This window comes from Lactuca saligna, chromosome 2, assembly GCF_052625555.1.
Source record: "Lactuca saligna cultivar CGN05327 chromosome 2, ASM5262555v1, whole genome shotgun sequence".
Taxonomy (NCBI): Eukaryota; Viridiplantae; Streptophyta; class Magnoliopsida; order Asterales; family Asteraceae; genus Lactuca; species Lactuca saligna.
This window is the reverse complement of record NC_136418.1, coordinates 156,097,103-156,121,707: the sequence shown is the minus strand read 5'-3', so window position 1 is coordinate 156,121,707 and position 24,605 is coordinate 156,097,103. Positions and strand designations below refer to the sequence as shown.

The 24,605-nt window shown below is 32.9% G+C and overlaps 2 protein-coding genes and 1 pseudogene across 4 annotated transcripts; 1 reads left to right on the top strand and 2 right to left on the bottom strand.

Moving 5' to 3' along the window:
* Positions 1–2,264: 2,264 nt before the first annotated feature.
* On the bottom strand, positions 2,265–4,500 carry LOC145032274 (thymidylate kinase-like). 2 transcript variants are annotated; one of them, XM_078981032.1, is made up of 7 exons: positions 4,261–4,500; positions 3,586–3,637; positions 3,132–3,461; positions 2,958–3,069; positions 2,814–2,873; positions 2,617–2,721; positions 2,265–2,530 (listed from the first exon to the last, which is right to left on the bottom strand). In XM_078981032.1, the coding sequence occupies exons 2-7, from the start codon at positions 3,618–3,620 to the stop codon at positions 2,414–2,416; spliced, it is 759 nt and encodes a 252-aa protein (XP_078837158.1). In that variant the 5' UTR covers positions 3,621–3,637; positions 4,261–4,500; the 3' UTR covers positions 2,265–2,413. The 2 variants fall into 2 exon arrangements, with proteins under 2 accessions (XP_078837158.1, XP_078837159.1); XM_078981033.1 differs by lacking the exon at positions 3,586–3,637 and having other exon boundaries at positions 4,261–4,494.
* Positions 4,501–5,737: 1,237 nt separating this feature from the next.
* Positions 5,738–15,016, top strand: LOC145030282 (transcription factor GTE8-like; annotated as a pseudogene).
* Positions 15,017–15,077: 61 nt separating this feature from the next.
* On the bottom strand, positions 15,078–19,490 carry LOC145032273 (lysine histidine transporter 1-like). Of its 2 annotated transcripts, XM_078981030.1 has the most exons (8): positions 19,192–19,488; positions 17,090–17,247; positions 16,606–16,989; positions 16,135–16,528; positions 15,931–16,036; positions 15,754–15,845; positions 15,607–15,675; positions 15,078–15,370 (listed from the first exon to the last, which is right to left on the bottom strand). In XM_078981030.1, exons 1-8 carry the CDS (start codon positions 19,240–19,242, stop codon positions 15,272–15,274), a joined length of 1,353 nt encoding a protein of 450 aa, XP_078837156.1. In that variant the 5' UTR covers positions 19,243–19,488; the 3' UTR covers positions 15,078–15,271. The 2 variants fall into 2 exon arrangements, with proteins under 2 accessions (XP_078837156.1, XP_078837157.1); XM_078981031.1 differs by lacking the exons at positions 15,078–15,370; positions 15,607–15,675 and having other exon boundaries at positions 15,935–16,036; positions 19,192–19,490.
* Positions 19,491–24,605: the final 5,115 nt, after the last annotated feature.

Below are 24,605 nucleotides of genomic sequence, written 5' to 3'. Positions count from 1 at the left end.
TGGTGAAGAGATAGCAATAGCTATCATTATAAAGTTAGAAATTTAATTTGGGAAATTGAGAGAATAATACACAAAAATTTTAGAAATGAGTGTCATTTGACCAAACTGAACACCATTGATGTCTTTAAAATCCAATGATCATTGGTTCCAGATTTTCTTAGTATTTCTTTTTTATGCTTTAATGAACACCTCTAGAGTACGTATGCCATTTGGATTTGATTTCTTATATATTTACTTCTCCCTAGTATTCCCCTCTCATTACTATAACATCACATCGTTTTCACATGTCATCACATAGTATGATTCATCAAAAAATAACATTTAATTAATGCTTATTTTATCTTTTTCGATAATAACTAAGGGATTGTTTTACTAAGTTCATAAATTGAGAGGTCGCCAAATACTCAAATTAAAAGTTAAAAGTCATATAATCTTATAATAATACAACAAACTATTTTATGCGTACAGACTTGATAGAAAATAGAAAAGTATATGATAATGTATTTTTATGCATAAAACTGATCATTTATCTACTATGATTGATCGTATATAAGTTAAATCTAAATTATGTTTGTTGAGGAAGTTATTTTATAAATAAGTGATTACCATCCACATGAATTCTCACTTCAGTCGTTACACAAAGTAAGTGTACATCATTGATCATGCTTGTATGTTTTATATAGATGTTACATAACTTGGTTAAGAGAGATAGATATGTATAAACATATATATGTTTACCTAACAAATAAATAAACAAGGATAACTTATCCATAGTTTTGATTTGATAAGATCACAGAGATTGAGGTTGTCACATCTGGACACTTGTTTTGGTAACATTGATTGAAAATATCTCCATAACTTTGTTTTTAAGAACGTCTTCGATGATGAAAGTTTTTTTTTTTTAGCTTATTAGTATTTGTTTATTTTATTAGCTACTTAAAATTATTTGAACATGGGTTTATTTATAGTGATCATTCAACGTATGTTAAATGGTTGATATATTGTTATACTTAGTTCATCTAATCTTTTATTCTTTAATTGTATTTTATTTTATCCCTTAATTATGTTTTAGTTTTAGATATTTATTTCTTTACTAATTAATTGTTTTTATTAAAAAATTAATAATAATTCATTTAATATATATATATATATATATATATATATATATATATATATATATATATATATATATATATATATATATATATTATGTCAACTATATAATATTTTCAATCTTTTTATTTTTATAACTATGACCTAATAACTTTTTTTGTATTTTATGTATATAAAATAAAAATCTTACATAATTGTATTTATATTTTTGTTTATTGTGACATTTTGTTGAGAAAATAAGGAATTAACTAAAAGGGTTCAATAGAACATTTTAGATAGATGATAATACACTAATTAAATATTTAAAAAAAAAAAAAAAAAAAAACTATTTAAAAAGAATAACTATTAAAAATGTTATTTAATAATAGATTAATATTAGTGGAATGATGAGTTGGTCATTTTTAAAATCATAATATAACTTAACCATTCAATTCAATACTCTAATAATAGAGATGCATACCCTAAATAATATGCAACTCAAGTCTTTCATTTTCTTTCTACAACCATTCTTTGACATTTTTAAGATTCTAAATAGCATTATTTGATGGCAATGTCAAGTTTTAAATATTTACGAGCTGTTACAAACCACATTGTTAGTAAGACATGAGACAAAAATTATATATATATATATATATATATATATATATATATATATATATATTATTTATTTTTATATACATAATTTAAGATGACATTTTGTTAAAACATAAGGGTTAAATACAAATATTGAAGTTAAATACAAATATTGAAGTGATAACACATCATAACAAACTTTTTAAAACCTTAGATTTTGACACAACCTACCTGACGTAACTCATTATATCATAACGCATTTTATCTGGTTTATGTACTTGATGTTAAACAAGTATAAAGTAAGAAATATATACCCAGTATAGATGAGGGACAGATGTACCCATCTTAGACACATCTGAAAAAGTAAATGGGGGCCCTTACTTAATTGAAAGGGAAAGGAATAGGATCCTGCGTTGTATATTTGACAGATGTCATACGTGAATAATTAAAGATACACCACGTACCACCACTGTCACCATCAGTAGGTGTGACCATGAGATCCTTCAATATACGAAGACTCTCTCTAGGTTCTCATTCCCTGGCCATAAAAACAGATCAAGTATACAATAGCTTCAAAGTAGAAACCGATAACTTTGGAATCATTTAAAATTTAAAACATGACAGCTCATAATTTGAATGAAATTAGACAAGATAAATGATGTAGCGACTAGTGATATATGATTATTCAACACTTTGACATACATTTCCCATGGCATAAATGAAATTACTACGACAACCAGAGGTGAGTAAGTGGTTTCCCTTTTTGGCAAGAGACTACACAATCTAAAACAATCTCCTTCATCTGTTCCTCAACATCTTCCAAAGGGAGGCATGCATCGATCATCTGTTATGAAATCATGACCATGTTCATCAGAACCAAATTATGTGAAACAACAAAAGCCTTGATTTTAAAACAACTTTTTTTGTTACCTTCCATGATGGATCACTAAGCATCTCATAATACTTGGCAACACTCTTCTGAAACTCCAGCTGCTCATATCTCTCGCCTCCATACCCACCTCTTTCAGCAGCTTTCTACAAAATCCCATCATACCATAAACATATTGCCAAACAAAAAAACCATCTAAAAGTTCATCCATAAAAAATTTAAAAAATAAAAAAATTACTTCCGGAGGTATGTTGAGGTACATAACCAGATCAGGTGCCAGCAGTCCTACCTCAGGAGCCTGCACCACCACAACAACAGTGTGTTTCAAAAACCAGTAGCAACTTGGAAAATAGGATTAAGCATTTAAGCCTATGAATCTGACCTTACACCATTCGATATCAAGCCCTTTGGCAGATGAGAAAGCCACACCTGAATAAGAATACCGGTCAACAATCAGGGAAGTCCCACTTTTAAGCTTAGCCTCCATCAATGATCTGTATAAGAACAACAATCAAATCAAGAATCGTTTCAAATGCACCATGAAAGCAAACTCAACCTTTTCTCCCAACGATTTGCACTGAAGAGTAGATGAATTGTGTGATCATCCAACTGAGATTGATTAGTAAGATAAGAAGAAATCATTTTCCCCACTGCAGTATCTCTATCAGGAAACCGCCATGATTCTACTGGATACCCAAGACCATTTAAGTGTGAAAGAAGCCTTGCAGACTGTGAGGTCTTCCCACTTCGATCCAAACCTTCTAGAACAATAAGAGCACCTCTTGCATCACTTTGCCCAGTACTTTCCATCTGAACTTTTTGGGAAGAACACTTGAGTGAAAACCGGAGGTTTGATGATCGTTGTACAGTTACAGCTCCAAAATTTCTACAGTGAAAAAGTTTTGTTTAGTTGGAAATTTGGAATCCATATTTTTTTTATCATTTACCGTTTTTGCACCTGTTAACCTCAGTGATGCATAAGTATAAACTAAAAAGATATATCAACTTACAAAAACTTAGACAGAGTGAAATGGCAAGCATGCATGTTCTTCAACCCTTTAACTGAATTTAAATGTTTAAAAAATCATATTCAGAGAACAAAAAAGGATAGAAATTATACTTTTTGAATGAAGATAAAGTAAGCATAGCTTGTAAACTGAGACTTACATCACGCAACAGGTTCAGTATGTTAAACTTGACTACAGATTACATGTGTCCTATCGAAGTTAATACATGTGTTTGAGTGCAAATAACTACAATTTTACCAGGTTATTCATTCTCAATTTTGTAAATCTCATAAATTATACTTGCATCAATTAAACAAAGTTTGTAATGTTGTTAGATGCTAATTACAGATATGTTTCTTTGTGACATTTTGTCGAACACCTGGTGGTTGCTATTTACTTAACCAGGTGAGACATCAATTTCTTAAACATCAATATGATATGATCCGAGAATGGTACTATGGGAAATGATATGCGAGTGTTGTAGCCCAAATCTTATTACCAATTGAATCGAAGGAATAATCCCTCTCTCAAACTAAACTAAACTAAACTAATATATAAAGTCAGATCAACAAATTAACCGAAATGGTAGTTGATCAAAACAATTCGGTCACACAGACACTGTTGCATGTCTGAACAATAAATAAGTAGAGAGAAACTAATGAAGAGATTAATGGTTACCTGGACAAAGGAAATTGGAGTTCGGATTAGAGAGATGAAAGAGAATGGCACAGCATACCGATCGTAAGAATCAAGAAAAGGCACGGGTTTGAAACTTAAAGCCTTTTCGAGGGAGATTTGAAAATTTTTAGACGGAGGTTGAGAAAATTGAAGATGGCGCCAACTTCTGTCTTCTGTCAGTCTTGTACTTTAAGAACCAACGCGCCTACTTTTGATCATCTCATTTCCATTTCTTTAAAGCATTTCCACAATTGTTGATTGGTTACTTTTTTTCGTTTTTGTTATTGGTTAAAAAGAATTAAAAATAAATTTACCAACTTATTTATGAATCTAAGTTTTGATTGATGATCCTTTTTTTTTTTTTTGTATATAATAGCTATTACAATTGGTTGCATAATTATGGGACTTATCATAATGATTGAAAACTAAAAAATATATAAAGAGAAAACTTTTCCATATTTTTTTTTGCAATGTTTTTAAACAAAGACTAAAATAAAATTAAAGATTAAAAAAAGGTCCCTAGTTTGATTAAATTCACAGTTCCAATGAACTTTCCAAAAGTTGATACAAAACATGTTTGGTTTTGAATTTTACGGTTTTGGTTCTAATCAGTTTAAAATAATTATATTACCCTTTTATAATTTATTTTACCTTATTGTTTCTTCTCGTTCAACATTGCTACCCCATCTCTTCCCCTCCCCACCCTCCTCGTTGTCATCACTTCGGTAAGTATCCGAATCCCCATACCCGTTATCGCTTTCCCTTCCATCTCTTTCTCCCCAACCCGTCCATCGATTATAAATTCTAGTATGGCGCTTATTCACCAAGTCATTCAAACAAATCCATTTTGTTAGAAGGGAATAAGGTGCATCTAACCTCTTTATAGATCTAATCTAAAGCAGTCCAACATCTGTTGTTTTACTAGTCAATCTGCCTCCACGAATGGAACTTATATTGATCCTTGACTATCTCAAGACATTTTACAAGGACACCCAATTGGACCAACACAAAAAAATGCCTCCATAATCACTTAGAGGTAACACCTTACTTCGCACCATCTCTTTGCATTTGTTTAGTTGTGCATATAAAAAAGAGCAATTAGGCAATGGATAAAATGTTTAATGATACTTTTTATTGAATGATTCCAATTTAACAAAATTCAATGAAACATGGAATATGAACCGGAGTAGGAAAAACATATTAGATGGATTTAATGTTAGAAACCATGTATGTTGATCCAAAATATTAATATCCATTACTTAGCTAAAAGATACACTTTGGGTGCTAAAGAACATATATGGGCCACATATTTTGAATCTACCGCTTAAGCTCCAACATACCAGGATGACGAAACATATAATATTCATATATAAATAACCATGTTCGTATATGAATAAGTATATACTTATTCATATATGAATAAGTATACTCATATATGAATAAGCATTTGTCTATTCACAAGTTATTATATTTATATATGAATATAACGGTATGTGGGGAAGCTGGTGGTAATGTTAGGGGTAGCGGTGGTGGTGATAGTAGTGGTATTAGTGGTGGTTGCGTTGACGAGGGTGGTGGTGGTGATGGTGGCAGTGGCGGTGGATGGCAGAGGTGTTGGTACTTATTCATATATGAATAAGTATATTCATATATGAATATGGTGGTTGGTGTGCGTATGTGGTGATGGTAGCAGGGGTAGCAGTAGTGGTGGTGGTTGCGGTGGTTGTAAACGCGAAAATATATTTTCATTATATTCACATATGAATATTACATTTACCCATCGCGCCGGTACGCTGAAGCGTTTTGCAGGAAAAATAAATGTGGCCCTAGTTTAAAAAAAGCGTCGAGTAGGCGCGCTCAATGTGCTAGGTGCCCAGGCGATGACCTAAAGAGCTTCAAGTAATGAAATGTGACACGATTCCCTTAGTAGGTTGTGTTTTCCACTTTTTACGGCTTTGCGCTTCGGCGCTTAGGTTAATTAATAGAAAATTGGCTTTTAATTAAGTTAGGTTGGCCAACATGTTTAAATAAATAAATAAAGATGGAAACGAAGAATCGAGGGTATTTAGCAATAAGCACAATTACACAAAACAAAGCAGATCGTATCACCACTCCAACTCGTCTTCTCCTAGTAATCGGAAATCAACTCTGCTCCCATTAAGGTATGTTTTCTACTTTCATTCCTTTCTACTAGTTCTATTTCAATTCCAATTCTATTCTCTTCTCAAGTTTGAAACTTGAAACTCTTATAGTATGAAGTCTGAACTTGGATCATTATATTTATATGTTTTCAGTTAAATTGTTAAACATTAACTTGTTTTACTTAACTGTTAAGTCATACTCATGGTTCATAAGTTATTTTTTATCATGCATAACGCAACTTTTTAAGAATATAGTTATATATGTTAGTATGTTACATTGTTTGATTGTTATGTTTTGACTTCTGAGTATATAATTGATTGTTATGTTTTGAGTATAGGTATATAATCTGATATTTCCTTTCATTGTTTTGCTTGTTTTCTTCTTGATAGATAGGCCATGGGTTTAATAACAATTATTATGTTTATTTGTTAGTCATATGTGTTTTGTTTTTTGTTTTGATTGTGTTCAGATGATTTTTACTATTTTTTGTTACGTCAAGCTCAATCAATCTGTAGTTTTGTTTTCTGTATGCATTAATGAATCATTTAATTTGTTTTATGTTTTGTTACTTTTACAGAATAGGTTCGGATGAGATGGTGTCGTCCAAGTTGACGATAAAGACGATGGTAGTTTAGACGATTTCTAGTTATAACTTAGTATTACTTGGAATGTAATATGATACTACTATGATTTTAGGTGATTTTTAAGTATTTATAAGTATTTCCATATATATATATATATATATGTGTGTGTGTGTGTGTGTGTGTGTGTAATTTGGGGCGCATCTAGTGCTCTAAGCGAGCGCTTTACGCTATTTAAAACCAAGATGTGGCCTAGATTTGCTATTGCGTTCTCAATTACATAATTGCTCTCATCTGAAACTATTTTATGGTCATTTTGTTTCTTATTTATGTCTAACATTAGTGCTTATGTTGGATCATAGTTACCTAATTCGCAGTTCGCTCCGGTACAGGAACGAGGATCGGGAACACAGTTCGCCATATTAACCGTATCCAATACGGAGGGGGTAGGTTCATTTTGGAACAACCCGGTACGGTGTACCATTTAGTATGGTACGGTGTACCAAATTCCAAAACCAAAACATGAACTTTGAGTTAATTCGTGAAATAAAAATAGAACATAAACTGAAGAATAATAAGAACAATGAAGGAGAAGAGTAGAAGTGTAGAAAATCTTTAGATGATGGAATTCAGAATGTATTTGTAGGTATATATACACGTTACTGCTAGTCTGGTAAATACATAGACTTTCTAGAAATCGGAAATTGGAACGGTGGTACAAACTACACAAACAGTCATTGTAGAAGATGATTTTAAATTGACTATTATATACATAATTATAGTACTCAAAATAAGAAACTAAACATTAGTGTGTAAGATGGTTCGGTGAATCAGAAGAATTAAGAGTCGATGAAGAAACAGTCGGCAGTTTCCCACCATTCCAAAAATCGGTGTACCAAAATCAAAAACCGGCGTACTAATTTTAGAAATTGAATCCAAAATTGTGCTTTGGAACTATTGGATTACTAAATCAAACTCATTCCAGATTCCGATTGGGAACTATCTCGACACCATACCGGTTTGCGATCTAGGTCACGTTCGGAACGCTTTCGTACGGTACGAAACAATTTGGTAGGGAGTTCGTGGCCTTCTGAGCGAATTAGGTAACTATGTGTTGGATCATCCATGTGTAAATTTCAAGATACTCAAGGCATATATGGTTGAACCTAAATAGAGGCATTCTTGATGCCTTTGCCTTATTGAGACTTAATAACGATAACCACTCCAACTTAAGCCACAAAGTAATCCTCAAAATCAAAGTACCAAAAACCAATAATGGGAAAGACAAAGGTCAATTTAGCAAATGGGTATATATATTCATATTCCTCTTGTAAGTTGTAAACATGATGACAAATTTCACCAACCAAAGAAATTTGCGTAGGCAGGTGATAACAAGATTTGCCACGTCCTTCATCACTCTTGCCCAAATCCACAAACAAATAAACAATCTGAGTAGGAAAATCCAAGTGGTATATAGACTACGGATGTGATGTGAAAAAGAAAAATACTTTATGCAAGAAAGATTTTGGATGAACGTCCTTTATTCTCTCATGTTAACAGGTCCCTATTGAAAGTTCTTAGAATGGTTGATGGAGAAAAACATTTGGCTATGGGTTACATTTATCGGACCATAGATAGAGGGTCAGGGAGCAATTTGCGATAGTTTTTCAAACCCGAATAACTACAAGAAAACTTTTGAAAAAATAGATTGTAGGTGGGAATGCCAACTACATAAATCTTTACATGTAGTGGGACACATTTAAACCCAGGGATCTTTTATAATGACGTTGTTGGGGTAGCTTGTGAGGTAATTGAAAAAGGTTTGTATGATTGCATTACGAGGCTTGTTCCCGACCAAGAAATTCAAGATGAGATTTCATAAGAGTTAGACAAATGTCGGAACACACAAGGACTCTTCATTCTTCCCATGGCTATTAGGTATAGGATGACAAAATCACCGGGTAACAAACGCTACCTAACATGATTTTTTTTGGTAATTTATATTCTATATATTTATGTTTATTTTCTGTTTTTTAATAGTTGATTGGCGGGAATCGTGTGGATCTTCGGCTCCTAATCTAAAAAGTTTGTCATACGGGTCCTTAGTCTAACTTGTAGGGCTACAAGTTACGAGATAAATTGGAGTGTCTTTCAACACGTAAAATTTTCTTTATACCTACTTTTTTTTTTTTTTTTTTTTTACTGAAACACTGCTTTTTATTATTGTTAGGAATTTGTTTTAACTGCAAATCTATTTAATTTAATGAAAATTTGTTATTTACTGAAATTTTGTTTTTTTATTGCTAGAAATTTGGTTTTCATACTAAAAATCTGTTTTTAAGCTGATTTTTTTTTAATATTACTACAAAAAAAATGTTTTAACTTGGAGGGGTGTGGCTAACCCCTTTGGTGCTTGTGAGCTTATTTATCTAACTAGAGCATCAAAAGTACAAAATGACGGAGGACACGTTCGGTAAAACTAGCTAGTAGCATAAACACTATGTGAGATTGTTTTTAGATTTGGAACATTTTGTTCAAGCTAAACGCTAAAAACTTGTAGTGCAAAGCGAGGTTTTTTGTTCAAAACGGGATGTTTTATCAAATGCTAGAAGCTAGGAACTTCTAAACGCTCTCAAATGCTCCATGACAAACACGCCCGGAGTCGGACCATCGGGAAGTGATAGAGGAAAAACTCATGTATCCAATCAACCATCTCGAAGACGTTTGGTGGATTAAGATGAGATTGAAGAAGATATTGGAGTCTATAGTCATGAGGGAGGAGATGATGTTGTCCAAATTGACAATGATGATAGTTTAGTGGATTTTTATTTACTAGGAATTTAGGATACATGGCTTAAGATTTAAGAAGATACTTTATTTTTCAAATTAGTTTCTGGAATTGATATGCATTAAACATTATACATTTTAGGGATTTTTAATTTAAGTATTTATAAGCATTTTCATTTTTTTAAAATTACGAGCACCTCATGTGCTTTAAGCGGGCGCGCTTTCGCTTAGCGCTTCGGCTCATAAAGCCTATAGTGCTTAAGGGCGTCTCATGTTATTTAAAACCAAGATGGTGCCAAAAGTTTGTGAGAATGAAAGAACATAGTGGGTACAATGTTGCAAATTTATTGTATTCCATGCCATCATCACATTGAAAATTTTTAATGGGCTAATTGAAACGACTTCAAACGGATTTTTGGAAGGCTAAACAAGAATTAGTGAAAATATGTTTAATACTTAAATTTAATAAAAAATTGTTTTCACTAAAAATTTGTTTTTATTTGCTGTTGGAAATCTGGTTTGTATAGTGAAAATTTGTTTTTTAAGATGATTTTTTTTATATTATTTATAAAAATATGTTTTTACATTTCTTTTTTTAATTTTCTTTCTTGTAGCTTCACACGAATAAAATGAATAGATTGGGACAATCTAGATTGAATGGCATCGTGTTTGTCAAATTCAATCATGCCTTGGTGCATCGAGCTAAAGATAAAGGAGAAAAATCCCATTAGGCCGTAATTTTAGAAAATAATCATGAAAGCAACGGTTGATGGAAAGAATAGGAGATAAGAATAAGGATGAGGCAATTTTTGTGGGTGAATATTTAGATTGGAGAGATGTGGCTAACAACTTTGGTGCTAACTATCTAACTAGAGCATCAAAAGTACAAAATGATGGAGAAGAGATAAATGAAAAGCTCTATCCAGTCAACTATTTCATACACGTTTGGTGGATGAAGATGAGATGGAAGAAGATATTGGAGTCTATAGTGATGAGGGAGGAAATGATGTTGTCAAAGTTGATGAGGATGATAGTTTAGCACATTTTTAAATATTAGGATTTAAGGCTTAGGAATTAGAAATTAAGATGGTTTGAGTTTCACATGAGTTCCACTTTTGTGATATGCATTATGCATTTTATAATTATGTATAAATATATTCATATTTTTTAAATTCATGGAAGCTATGTGTGCTTTAAACGAGCATTGTCACTTACCGCTTAACGATTCGGCTCCTAAAGCATTTAGCGCTTAAGAGTGCTTTATGCTATTTAAAACAAGGTGGTTTGTATAGTTACTTACACCAAGCGATGTGACTTTTTCGGTTTTTTTATGTGGTGCAATTTTATTCGATTACGGTTCGGTTTCAATCCATATATCTTGGTGCGACTTTAGACTGCATAACTTGGTTTGGGTTTCAATCCATGTATCTTGGTGCGACTTTAAACTACATAACTTTGGTGTAGTTTTTATGTGTGTTTTAAATACCTTTAATTTTAAAACACCATAGTGTGCTAATTGCTATTGTCAAAAGAAGAAGAAGAAAAAGAAGAAAGTCCATCGAAATTGAGGTTAAGCTACCGGTACTAGAAATTGCTAATGAAAAATTAAGTTATGCTATTGGAAATTGCTACTGAAAAGACTCGGGGTATGCAAATATCAGGAATGGAAAAAAAAAACTGAGGTTATGCTACTGCAAATTGCTACTGAATAAACACAAATAAACTTTATTTGCAACTGAACAAACACAAATAAACTTATACAAACAAACGCAAAAAGATTTTAGGAAATCGCCACAAAGATTTCTAACTGATTTGAAATGGTAGATGACGAGAGTTTCAAGAAGTATAAAAAAACAAACACAAAGAAAAATTACATACCTCCTGCAGGTGCCGCTGCTGCCTGCTGGATTCTCGCCAGAGATGTTGGGACCTTCGGCGATGGTTTGGTGGTGTTGCGGCGTGGCTAGTTAGGTATCGGTGCTCATCGATTCTTGGATGCCTGCCTGCTGGGTGACAATGTTGAACTGATAAAGTAAAGAGACATGAGACAAGAGGCCCAGAGCCAAGGGACAAAAGAGACAAACAAAAGTCGAAGACAGTGTTAGGGTACACTTTCAGTGAAAATTGAAATCCTCCTCTTTCTCTAAAATCTCCTGCTTCCATTTTTTAAAATAATTAATATATTAACAATTAGATCATTCGTTATGGTTTTCACGATCACAACCTCCTTCCACCTCCACATCCTCCCCAATATGAACCACCCAATGTTCTAAATAACGTAAGGCGTGACTTGGCGGTAATGTCAAACCTCAAGTTTTTCTGAGTTTTGGCGAGTCACGACGTTTGTAAGGCGTGACTTAAGCGGCAAATTTCAATATAATTAATATTTTTATATGTATTTTCAACTATTATTCATTTTTATACACATATATGAGTTAAGGCGACGTTTCAGCAAAGCTTGGCGGCAGGTGCAAGCCTTAGAGTTGTGGCGTGCCATGACGAGCTTTTTAGAACATTGGAACCACCATGATCACGATCCACGACCAGGCACCAAGATGGTGTGCACGATTGGTCGTCATCTCCCGTCCTCCCCAACACGAACCACCACAATCACGAGCCACGGCAAGCCACCGGGATGGTATGCACGATCGTGGTTCGTGGCCAGCTAGACCACAAATGCCTTTATCTTGGGCACCAGACGACCTTACAAAACAATCAAAATAAAATGCAGTTTTGGTCCCATGGTTTGCAAAAATAATTATAGTTAATATGTTAATTGTTAACAAACTTTATTAGGAAACAAAACAGTTTATGGCCTCGTTGGTAATACATCCATAAAATGGTTAAATTCGTTGAAGTCTATGGACTATAGCTTATCTAGAATGAATTAAAAACTCATTGTGTAACGTGACTAAGCACCCCCAAGCCATGCGTGAGTTACCTCCAAACACCACCCCAACATCCTACTCTGTGTGATGGTCTGTGAGTGTAGCTACGGAAGGTTACAATATTCTTCCTTCCTCCCTCTCTCTATCTCACTCTTCTTCTCCTCTATATCTCTTGTTTTCCCACCGGTGAGTATGAATGAAGATCATTTCTTAACCTTTGTGAGAATCAGATGGGAATGTGTTTGGCTTATGTGGTCATCTTCTATATGTAACAATCCTCTCGTGCACTATGTATAGCCTTAAACCCGTAATAGTTGCAAGAATAAGCAATAGATAATGTTTTGAAAATCAAAACTACATCAAACCGGTTATGTTAGTGGTTCGATGGTTTAATGGATTTAACCAGCTCTTAAAAACCAGATGACGCCATATATATTTTGTTTATGTATATAATATGCAACATCTCATATTTATAATTTCTAATAAAAAATAAATTAACGAAAAGTTTAAATATAATAAGAGATTTGAGCAAATGAGATGTAACTACGAAATATTTTTCGCTAGCTTAACTTATCCCACATCGCTCGCCAGAAGAAAAATAAGAGGAGTTGGTGGTTTATAAAAGGAAGTTGAGCAGAAACAGAACGTAAGTCCCACATCGCGCCAGGGTTAAGGATTGGAGCTTGGGCTCTTTATATAACAAGTTAACAGGCTAATTCATCATTTGCCTTGTCTAAAAGACACAGCTACCTCAGAGGCGTGGTTTGTATCGTCGATTCAAAAGTTCTCCCAAATCAACGTTCTGGATTTAGAGCAATTACGTGAGACGTTACCCTTCTCACAGTAAAAAACTCAACGAAGGTATTAATCAAACAAACGCTTAAAATTTCAAACATTTAGCAAATTCAAAATCCCAAAGAAGGTATTAATCTAACAAATGCTTAAAATTTCGAACATTTAGCAATTCAAATAGGAGACGAATGCTCTAAGTGTAAAGGGAATTGGTATTCAAATACGTACTTTGTTTTCCTTATGTTTATGTTTAGAGTTAAACGAACAGTGTTATCGGTTTTGATTACACTGATTGTGAATTGGGTGTAAAGTTTTAGTTGGATTATGACAAAGAAGGGCAGAGTTCCTGATGCTTATTCTGGTGGATTTCTTTCCACCATTGAATCAACCGGAGCAGGTAGTTCTGGGTTGACAGGGCAGGGTAGCATGAACATATCCAATCACCGGGATTCAAGTACCACCAGCAAGAAATGGATGAAGCTGCTCTCTGCATTACGGGTGCAAGTTGTCCCTTTATACAAGATTTCATTTACTGAGAAGCAGAAATGGTTACTTCAGTTGACAATGGAGCTTGACAAGGTTAGGGGCTTAGGGCACTTCATAAGAGACTTGACCTTCATAGTACTCATGGTGTAACAATTTCATCTTCAAGAATAAAACCACGAGGTGCAAAGAACAAGGGGACTTTCAGTCCGGTTCTTAGGAAACAGTGTAAGAACTTGTTGAAGAAGCTGATGTTGCATCGACATGGTTGGGTGTTCAATAAACCCGTTGATATTATTGAATTCAACATTCCAGATTACTACGATGTGATCAAGAATCCCATGGATTTTGGAACTATAAAAGAAAAACTTGGATCAGACAAATATTCAAGCCCAATGGACTTCCTTGCTGATGTAAGACTTACTTTCACCAATGCCATGACATATAACCCTCCAGGCAATCATGCCCATGTCAAGGCAGTTGCTCTCAGTAAGTTTTTTGAGCAAAGGTGGAAACCCATTGAAAAGAAAATCCCTGTGAATGAACCCCAACAAGACAGTTGTTGAAGAGATGGATTTAGGGAAGGTGATGCATCCATCTAAAAAGAGCAAGATTAAGGTGATGCATCCATCTAAAAAGAGCAAGATTACCATGGCGATGATTGATGAAGAGAAGCATAATCTCAGTAGGGATCTGGAAGTTCATCTGGAAAATCTGCCAGATCAGATCATTGATTTTCTCAAGGAACATGCTTCAAATGGAAATGAAACTGGCAAGGATGAAATTGAAGTTGATATTGATGATTTTGACTATGATTCCTTGTTAAAATTACGCAAGATGTTGGATGAGCATGTGCAAGATAAAGGAAATTATACAGAAGTGGAAACTTCTGTTATTTCAATAGTGGCATAGCCACTTAACTTTGCAATCATATAAAGTTTGTTAAAGTTACTATCTTTCTGATACACATTTCGTATCATGATGTGAAATTATATTTGGTGTTTGCCTCCACATTCTATACGATATCAATATTGTAGAGGAATTGATCGAGATAGAAAGTCACAGTTTTTTTAGAAGCATGCATACCACACCTACAAATTAAAGTGGAAATATATGTATATATAAACACACAGATACACACATGTATAGCTATGCACATGCAAATAACTCAATTTTAGACTTTAGAGTATAATGAACGAATGGAAGCAGTTCGAAAGCTCACTATTTTGCTCTAAATATTTGATAAACCTAAAAATTAAGAAACCATATCTTTACAAGCCTCTTTGACTTCTCTAAAAATGGAAATCTCAGCTTGTTTAATCTAATAAGAACTCCATCTTAAGAGAAAAATTCATAGGTTTTGGCATCAATAATAATCTGCCTCAATCCTCCAATAGGCGATACTATCATCAATGCAACACCAAACACAATAGCAACCTGCAAAGTAAGACACACAGACAAGTGTCAACTGAAATAATTATCAAACTCATTGATAATGTTTTCAAGTGCCAGTTAGTTTGTTACGCAAGACCAAACACGTTGTACTGCATTTGCATGAGAACTGGTCCCACCCGAAAAGATTAATCGAAAAATAGTCCTAGAAAGTTTGTCTAGTCTAGCAGTGTAAGAGAATGAACAATGTGTTTGCAGATGTTGTGGTTACATTTACATACCCAGTTAGTAATCCATGATAAGCTCCATTTCTTTGGCATATAGATGGTAAGCCACATGATACAAGGTAACTGAATCATTAAGAACAAAGTAATTAGATACCATAGAGCAAATAAATCAAATGCAAAACAAGATAAACAGCTGCTTACGAAATATGTGGTTGGCGCAAATGCAAATCCCCCAAAGAACCCCAAAAGTCCACCAAAGAATGGGAAGCAGATGCCAATGAACATTGTTAATGCTGCAACCAAGGGACAGATTTAGTTTTATATCAACAAAATGTATAACAATTAATTGCATAACATTATCTAAAGAAATTTCTTTACCAACATAAATATTCCTAGTGATGAATCGAAGCATAAAAGTAGGGTTGAAGTCTAGTTTCTTGACCAACACAGTTTCGATCATGTCAAATACCGGAATGGCATAGATCTACACGTGAACAACAAGAAGTAAATTACAAAAAACCCCTTATAAAATATATTTCTGAAGTGTAAACTATTTCTTTATTCTGACATAGAAATGCAAACCTGGTAGCTTCCAATAACGTGAACAACAACGAACAAATTTGCCATCGCGATGAGCCAAGTGGGCTTGTTTAAACTGATTAAGATATTGTCGGAGACAGCATTTCCGTACATCCAATATCCAATAAGAGCAACCGGAAAGTAGCACAAGGCCACGACTATGTAAGCAACCACCACGCCCTTCCACATCGGACCTTTTGAAGGCTTTTCAGGGGTTGAAGGAATGGTGGCTTGGATCTCCAGCACCACATTGTGGCCAGCGTATGCAAAAGCAATTGTACCCAATGCATTAAAGAAGCTGAACATTGTGCCTATGGCGGACTTAGATTTGTATCCGTATTGAACATCTGGTTGAACGCCCTTTTTCACAGAAGCAGACCACGCGATCGTAGAGTAACTGGATGAGATCACGTAAATAGTGTTAATTTTGGTTTTCGTTTACTTGACATTTCGACGAACATGTTGTGTGCATACCTGAGGGACATGACTGCTGCGGCGAGAGAAACACCGGAGATGGAATTGAAATTAGGGAGATGGGAAAGGACGAAATGGACAGAAGCAAAGATCATGATGAAGTAGGTGAGTTTAATCTCCTTGCACTCACTGCAAACCAAATCGTGGAATTTCTTGAGGGATGTTCCTCCGGTAACCATGTAGACTATGTTGACGCCAACTTCGACGATCAACTGTTGCGGAACCACGATGTAAAGACCAAGTTTTTCGCCGAATGCATGCTGGCCGAGCTCGTGGTATCTGTCGAATCGTTTCCCTGGAACCATTTCGTGCATTTCGACCATTTGCCATAATGTGTATAGAGTTACAATCCAGGATATGGCTAGTACTGCTACTCCAGGACCCCTGAATTTCATGTAATTTAAAGTAACTCCGGTGTGTGTGTGTGTGTGTGAGAGAGAGAGAGAGAGAGAGAGAGAGAGAGAGAGAGAGAGAGAGGACTGACCATCCAAGTTGGGCCATGGCGTATGGGAGACCGAGAACTCCGGCACCAACCATGGCGGTGACGTTGTGAAAGGCAGAGTACCACCATTTCGCGTTCCTTGAGGAAGTAATCGGAAGCCACTCGTCGATTGCTTTCTCTCTTGCAGTTCTGTTGTCAACCTGTTACACATAATCAATACATTAAACAAAACAAAAAGAAAAAGAAAAAAAGGGTTTCACAACCAAGGAAAAACCCGAAGATAACGACCAACTTTTGTTTATTTGTTTGTTGTAGTATACTAGTATTTTATTCTTAATATTCTAATATGAATATCCAAAATGATTATTCTATTAATAAATTTCGTATTCTGATGACAATTTTTAATTGACTACATCTATTAAAAAATATATTATATTACAAAAGAAAGAAATGAAAAAGTAACTATTATAATAAACTTTCGTTATTAATATTTCGCATATATCAGAAAAGGGTTGAAAATTAGAAGCATTGAACGGAAATCATTTCGGGCACGTTAAAGCCTGTGTCACGCTAAGCATTTCTTTAAAGGATACATAATATTCAAATCACGTGTATACAACATTCTAGCATGGCAAGATTTTTGTGTGGTGATTATAACTTATAAGGTTTAAATGTAAAATATCTTTAAGATCTCTTCCTTATTTGATCAATTGAGTAATGTATTTTTAACTTTTTGATGTATGAAGATAATAAATATTTATAAAAAATTAATCATTTAATGCTATTTATTGTTTTACATTATATGATAAAATTGATAAATTAAATATGATGAATAGCTTTATTTATAAGTGTAGTGATTTATTATAAAAAAATAATCATTTAATGCTATTTATTGTTTTACATTATATGATAAAATTGATAAATTAAATATGATGAATAGCTTTATTTATAAGTGTAGTGATTTATTTTGTTCAAAATGGCAACAATTAATTATGGCCTGATATTTCAGAAAGTTTATAGTACTGTAGTTTATTATTATTATTATTATTATTATTATTATTATTATTATTATTTTTATTTTTAATGATGAGTACTGTTTAAAAACATAGTTCAATATAATTAACAAAAAGATTTCGTTACCAAAAATAATAATAATAACATGAGAAATTAAATATCCCTATACTTTTATTCCTATAAATCCTCCTACCCAATTAAATCAAAACATGTGTCATATTATTATACTAAAATTTCATTAAATAAGCATTAAATGCTACACATGTTATTCTTTAATTAGGTAGGAAGATTTGTAAAAACAAGGAAGATTTGTAAAAACAAAAAATAGAAGGATATTTAATTTCTCTATAAATATTGGTAATTGAGTGCCTTATTTGATTTGATTAAGGGGGTATTTAATAATTTTTTACCATTCATATAAATGATTAATAAATAGTACGTTTTACATAATTTGATTTTTCAAAAATTATTCGACTACTAATCGAAACTTGTAATAATAATAAAGAATAAAGAATCGCTCATAAACAAATCAAAGCACCGATAAAGTTAAAAGAATAAGCTTGTCAAAACTTGTTAAAAAATGTTTTTTTTTTTTTTTTTTTTAAATACTTTAAAGTTTTACCTTTGAATGTTATTTGTATAACATTTTACCAAACGTGTAACAACCTAGCAAAATTTCAGCTTTATCTATGTATCATGGAAAATCTTTTCCCAAAATGATGTGCAATTTACCCCCTCACTATAAACAAAAAATGCCTTTTAGGTCTCCTACACTTTTGGAGAAGATACGGATCTGGCACCTGAGGCTAAAGGCACATGAACATACATACAGTCACGAGAAGCAACTCAAACTATCGTTCAGATTCAAGTCGATATCGTCGATCGTTGATCAAATCGTGAAAACGGGAACTCAATTCAGATCTCGTGAAATCATATAATTAATCGAAGATCACATAAAAGTTCTTAAACATGCTTCGTAACTGATCGTTCAGATTACGTTTTTCGATCATGGAGATCGATCGTTCGAAAAAGAAAAAAAAAATCTAAACATGTCGTCGAGATTGATCGATCAATCGTAAACTAAACCAAACATTAATAAAACGAAAACAGAATTATATTCAGAAATGAACCTTCCCGTTGCCGCTGTTGTTATCGCCTTCCATACGACCTTGTGTATCCATTGAAGAAGGAAATGGAAGCAGATGTGTCGATGAATTGAGGGAGCAGAAACCAAACACAGAGTGAGTGATGGAGTGCTTAATTGCGGATATTGGGAGGAAATAGAGTCGATCGGTATATATAAAGAAATAAATTAGTGGAGGGTGGCAACTGGCAACAGGGAAGCCGTTGAGATTAGAGTCACAGAGATGGTGTGAGGTGAGGGAGAGAATTAAGAGGGGTGTGATCTGAACTTTTGAAGGCGACGCCTTTGGTTGACTTGTAGGTTATATACTATGAGCAAGGGATTTGGTCAAATAGGATTATTTTCTGTTTTGCGTAATACTAGTGATTAATCCTTTCTGTCGTAAGTTTTGACCAAACAAACCTAACAGATTAGGTATGGTAATGAGTTTAATATTTAAATTATTATCTTTTTTATAATTATTTTTATTCTAATAATAATAATAATTCAGTTAGCGTAATTGTTATTTTATACGCATGAAAATATTGAAATGATGAAATATATATTTTCTCGAATAGCTGGTTTTAAGAATAGAATAGATAGTTTTGTGTGGTTATGTTTTTGGTTTTAATTTTCTATTTATATTTATGAAAATTATAGTTTTGGAAAATAAGATATTTGGATGTTCTTGAAGACTTGAAACCGTTTTATAAAATAAGTTTAAATATGATAAACTCACAATTTACTATAATAAATGAATATCAATTTTATTATTTTATGATATTTTTGAAATAAATAATATCTCTAATCTCTAATATTACTAAAATAGAACACTTAATTCATCAATGAAACAATCAGGGTTTTTGATTGTATTTTAATTCTTTATTTTTCATCCTTAGATCAAATTGCTAATATCATCTTCCCAAAATAAAATTCAAATACAATTACATTTAATTATAGAATCTTTAATAATTATAGAATATTTGAATTCAGCAATTATGTTATCAATTAAAATATATCATTCTATTTATATACCAGATATTAGTTTCTCTAATTAATATTGTCCATAATTTAACTTCCTTATTTATAGTTTTTGGTTTCAAAATTCAAATCCGTTTAGTTTTTTTTTTTTTTTCTTTTTGAAAAACTTATTAAATAAGCATATCAATAATTCGGTTATTAACACATAAAATCTAATCTAATCCTATTAAATCTATGTGAGTTAAAATTAAAATCAAAATTATTTATAATTTATCTAATAGTATATCCTACATAAAATGAATCGGTTTCAGATATTGGTTTGAATTTTAAAATTCATTAAATAAGCAAGTTAATTAATTTAAAAATTTGAATCAATATAACTGATATGTTAATTTTTTTTTCCAAATGAATAACCGAAAATCTCAAAGATAATATCTTAGGATCCCAATTTTTTTTTGGAAGATAATGCTTGTTTTTATTCAAAAACATCATATATACAATAACATTGAAGTTGTTATTCTCTGGATTTTGGATTGAGCCCTACGATTTACAGTGTTTTTCAACAATCTTCTTCTCCAATTCTTTTTTTCAGGTTCTTTCTTTAATTTGTTCTCCTTCTTCTTCTCTAATTTCTTGCATTTACTCTGTTCTTATTACCTGTTATTATTGTATTCCTGTTGAGAAGTCATGAAAAAAATTAATCAGTCCACTTTAAGCATATTTGTTTCATTCATTTACAAAAACAAAAGTATATCCTTTATATCGATTTTTTTAATGTGTTAGACCAATGTTTGTTTGTAAGTTTGTGTATAATCAACGTTATATCCTTTATTTGCAACATTCCTGAAACTTGTGTAATCAAATGTAATCATGAATCAAATACAATGATATATACATATATATATATATATATATATATATATATATATATATATATATATATATATATATATATATATATATATCAATGAATAGAATTGGTATATTTCGATACACTACATAAAAAAAATACTCCTCTATATTGAATACTATTTGCATAATGAATGAGGGTAGAACAATATCTATGTATACGTTCTCTTTACCTGAAATACCCCTACCCCTGCTACTGCTGCCCCTTCTATTGCTTGATATGTTTTCTGATGAGCATCAGAAAAAACTATTTATACTAACTTTATTGTCAGGTTTGCATTATGAGGTTTTTTAAAAATTATATAACATCATTAATATTTGAGTAAATTACTGAAATCATCTCTATAGTTTGGTCAAAATTGTACATTTGGTCCCCTAATTTTTTTTAGCACTCGGATCGTACCTGTGGTTTGATTTTGTTGCGTTTTTCGTCCATTACATACATAAAGGTAGGGACCAAACGTGCAATTTTGACCAAACCATAAGGACGAAAAATGTAACAAAATCAAACCATAGGGACAATCCGAGTGCAACAAAAAAAATTAGGGACCAAACATGCAATTTTGGCCAAACCATAGGGACGATTTCAGTAATTTACTCTTAATATTTGGATGATAAGAATTTTGTTTTATTTTTATAATTTGATTTTGATTACGTACAAAAGACTTTCTACATTATATGTTTTAGACTAAATTACATTCGGCGTCCTTGAGTTATGTCAAAAGTTATAAATTTCAACCTTAAAACTATATTTTCACTCTCACCCTATAATTTTGAATTGTTCCTGTTTTGCCTATTTTACCTGGTCCATATTAGTTGGTTGAGTCACATGTGTTTAACAATTAATGAGTAGTATTTTCACAAACAGAAACACGATTCAAAGTAACATTACATTCATATACCAACTTGGAAAGGGAACTTCCCTAACGAGGGTTTCCGGGCCAGCTTTCGCGCACCGACTAATCTCCTGCTGCAAACATAAAGCTTTGCTTCATGCCCTGGAGTCACTACAGGCGAACCTCCATGGCCACAAGGGCTGAGTGGTGCAAAGATTTGAATATGGGTCAATAGTTTATCCACCATATCTTCCACATGCCTTACCAAGTCACCACAACCCAAGATGCTTCAAAAAGTCAATTTACCATGAGGTTAAGAATAATATGTCTCATAAAACATCTTGCTTATGGATCTTCAACAAAGACTTAAAAAATTGATATGATTCTCATTGATGAACAGGTAATAATATATATATATTTTTTTTATTTATGATTTTTTCTTACAACTCGAGGCAGAGCTTACTAATAGATGGGTTGAAAGATTTAAAAGTTTGCTTCATGAGGATGGTTGTTACTACATCTAAAATCCACAACTTGGTCTTAATCAAAACAAAAATAGTTTTATTGATAATGAAAACAAAATCAATATTTATATCACAACCAAAGTTACACCATTCAATGAGTGTATTGGATCACTTTATGGATTCTCTTTTGCAAACTTCAACACCATTTTGGATGGTGCCTTTTGTTGAGAATACACATGTTGGTTTGTTTATATGTTACAATCTAACGATTTATACAACAATATTATGTTATTTAACATCACTCACCATACCGAAACTTTTATACTAATCTTCCATTTTTTTAACTTATATAATATATGTTATTGGAGATGTTGTGCTTCCCAATGGAACCCTTGTGAACAAGAAAAATAAATTATCAAAGAGAGTAAATTTGAGCTTGGAAGATCTAGAGTATGTTTACTTTTCAAAATTTTGTGTCAAATTTTACTTTATAATGTCATTTTATATTGTATATTTATTTATTTTCTGATTTTTATAGAAAGCAAACAAATAAACGTAACACTTTGGGATGGGTATGTACAACAGTTTGCTAACTATTTGGAAAATAACAAACAAACTCCTATGTTAGTTGTTATTCAATACGGAAAAATATCTTATTATAGAGGTTTGTTCATTACTCTCATTCACAACTTAAACCTTAAAAAAATTTCAAAATATGATTCTTCCTTTTACTATCAATGTACATTTATACTAACTTCATTATGCATCGTGTTAGAACGCTTCTCCGTCACAAATTGCTTCACCACGACTAGGATCTTTATCAATGATCCTATTTTAAAGCAACAAAAATAACATCTTCTTTATTGTTAAGATTTCTTACCAAAGCCAGTCCAGAAAGCACATATGCTAATTGTAGCAACGCTTTGTCCTCCATCCTTTACTCTGCAAATAATGATTTCCTTCATAAGTTTGATTTTCATGTTCTTGCTGATCTCCAACAAGTGGATGAGGTTTATATACTTAACTTCCATTTATGAAATATACATTATGTTAAATAGTTTTTGGATTATTTTTACCCTCATATTTCATTTTACTTTTTTTTTGTTATCCTCCACAATTGACAGTGTGGAGGATGTTTCCCACGTTCGCGGCCACCAGAGAAACCGGAACCACGACATCGGCCACCTCGAGAGCCAGAACCAGAACCACAACCTCGAGAAGGCTGATGTTGAGCATAAAAGGCGGCAACAGGTGGGGCAGATCCATGAAGATAAACCAAGAAAAGCTCGTGTCCTTCAGCCTGAGAGATAAGACCAACAAAGGATGGCGGTGGTTGGATAGCCCGTTGTGCAGTAGAAAACGTCTCGAAAGCGGGACCAAGACCGCATAAAAACTAGTGAGTTTTGTCCATAGAATCGACCGGATGTCCAGTAGCTGTCAATTGATCACAGAGAGATTTAAATTTTTTGGCAAAAACAAAGACAGATGAAGTACCTTTCTTCAATTGGTGCAAAGAATCACGCAAGTTTTCTGTATGTTCAGATGAGTGATGGTTGTAAGCCCTTTCTAGAGTGGTCCACATGTCTCAAGAAGTTGTGACGCCAATAACTTCAGCCATGGCTTCCTCGGTTAAAGAAGATTGAAGAAGAAGCATGACTGTTTGATCTTTTTCGAGCCAGGATATGTAGTCCGAATTAGGGGATTCCTTCCCATCGACTGTGATTGTTTGAGAGGGGGAAGGAAAAGTACCTTCCGCATGAGGGAAGAGTTTTTGATGAGAGAGGAGTGGATAAACTTGATTCTTCCACAGAAGATAAATGGTAGAGGTAAGTTTAATGGTGAACATGTGAAGAAGAGTAGTCATGGATATTTCGTCAACAATGGATCTTGATTAAAGAAGTAAAAGAAGAAGAAGAAGAAGAAGAGAGAGACGTGGGTAGGGTTGAGAAAAAGAGGGATCTGTTATGTTAGGTTGATACCATATGAGAAATATATTGCCGATTCTTATTATTAATTTGTACAAAGTATTACAGAGGAAACAGATTAACTTAAATAGATAAAAGATAATCTATCTTTTATCGTTAACAAAACTTATATCAATATTTATCATAAAAGAATATTGATTGTTGTCGGTACGATTAAGCATGTGTGTACTCTATAGTTCTTTCATGTCACAACAATATGGTTGAAAGATGTGTTAGTGACCATTAAAGATGAAAATGTAAGATATA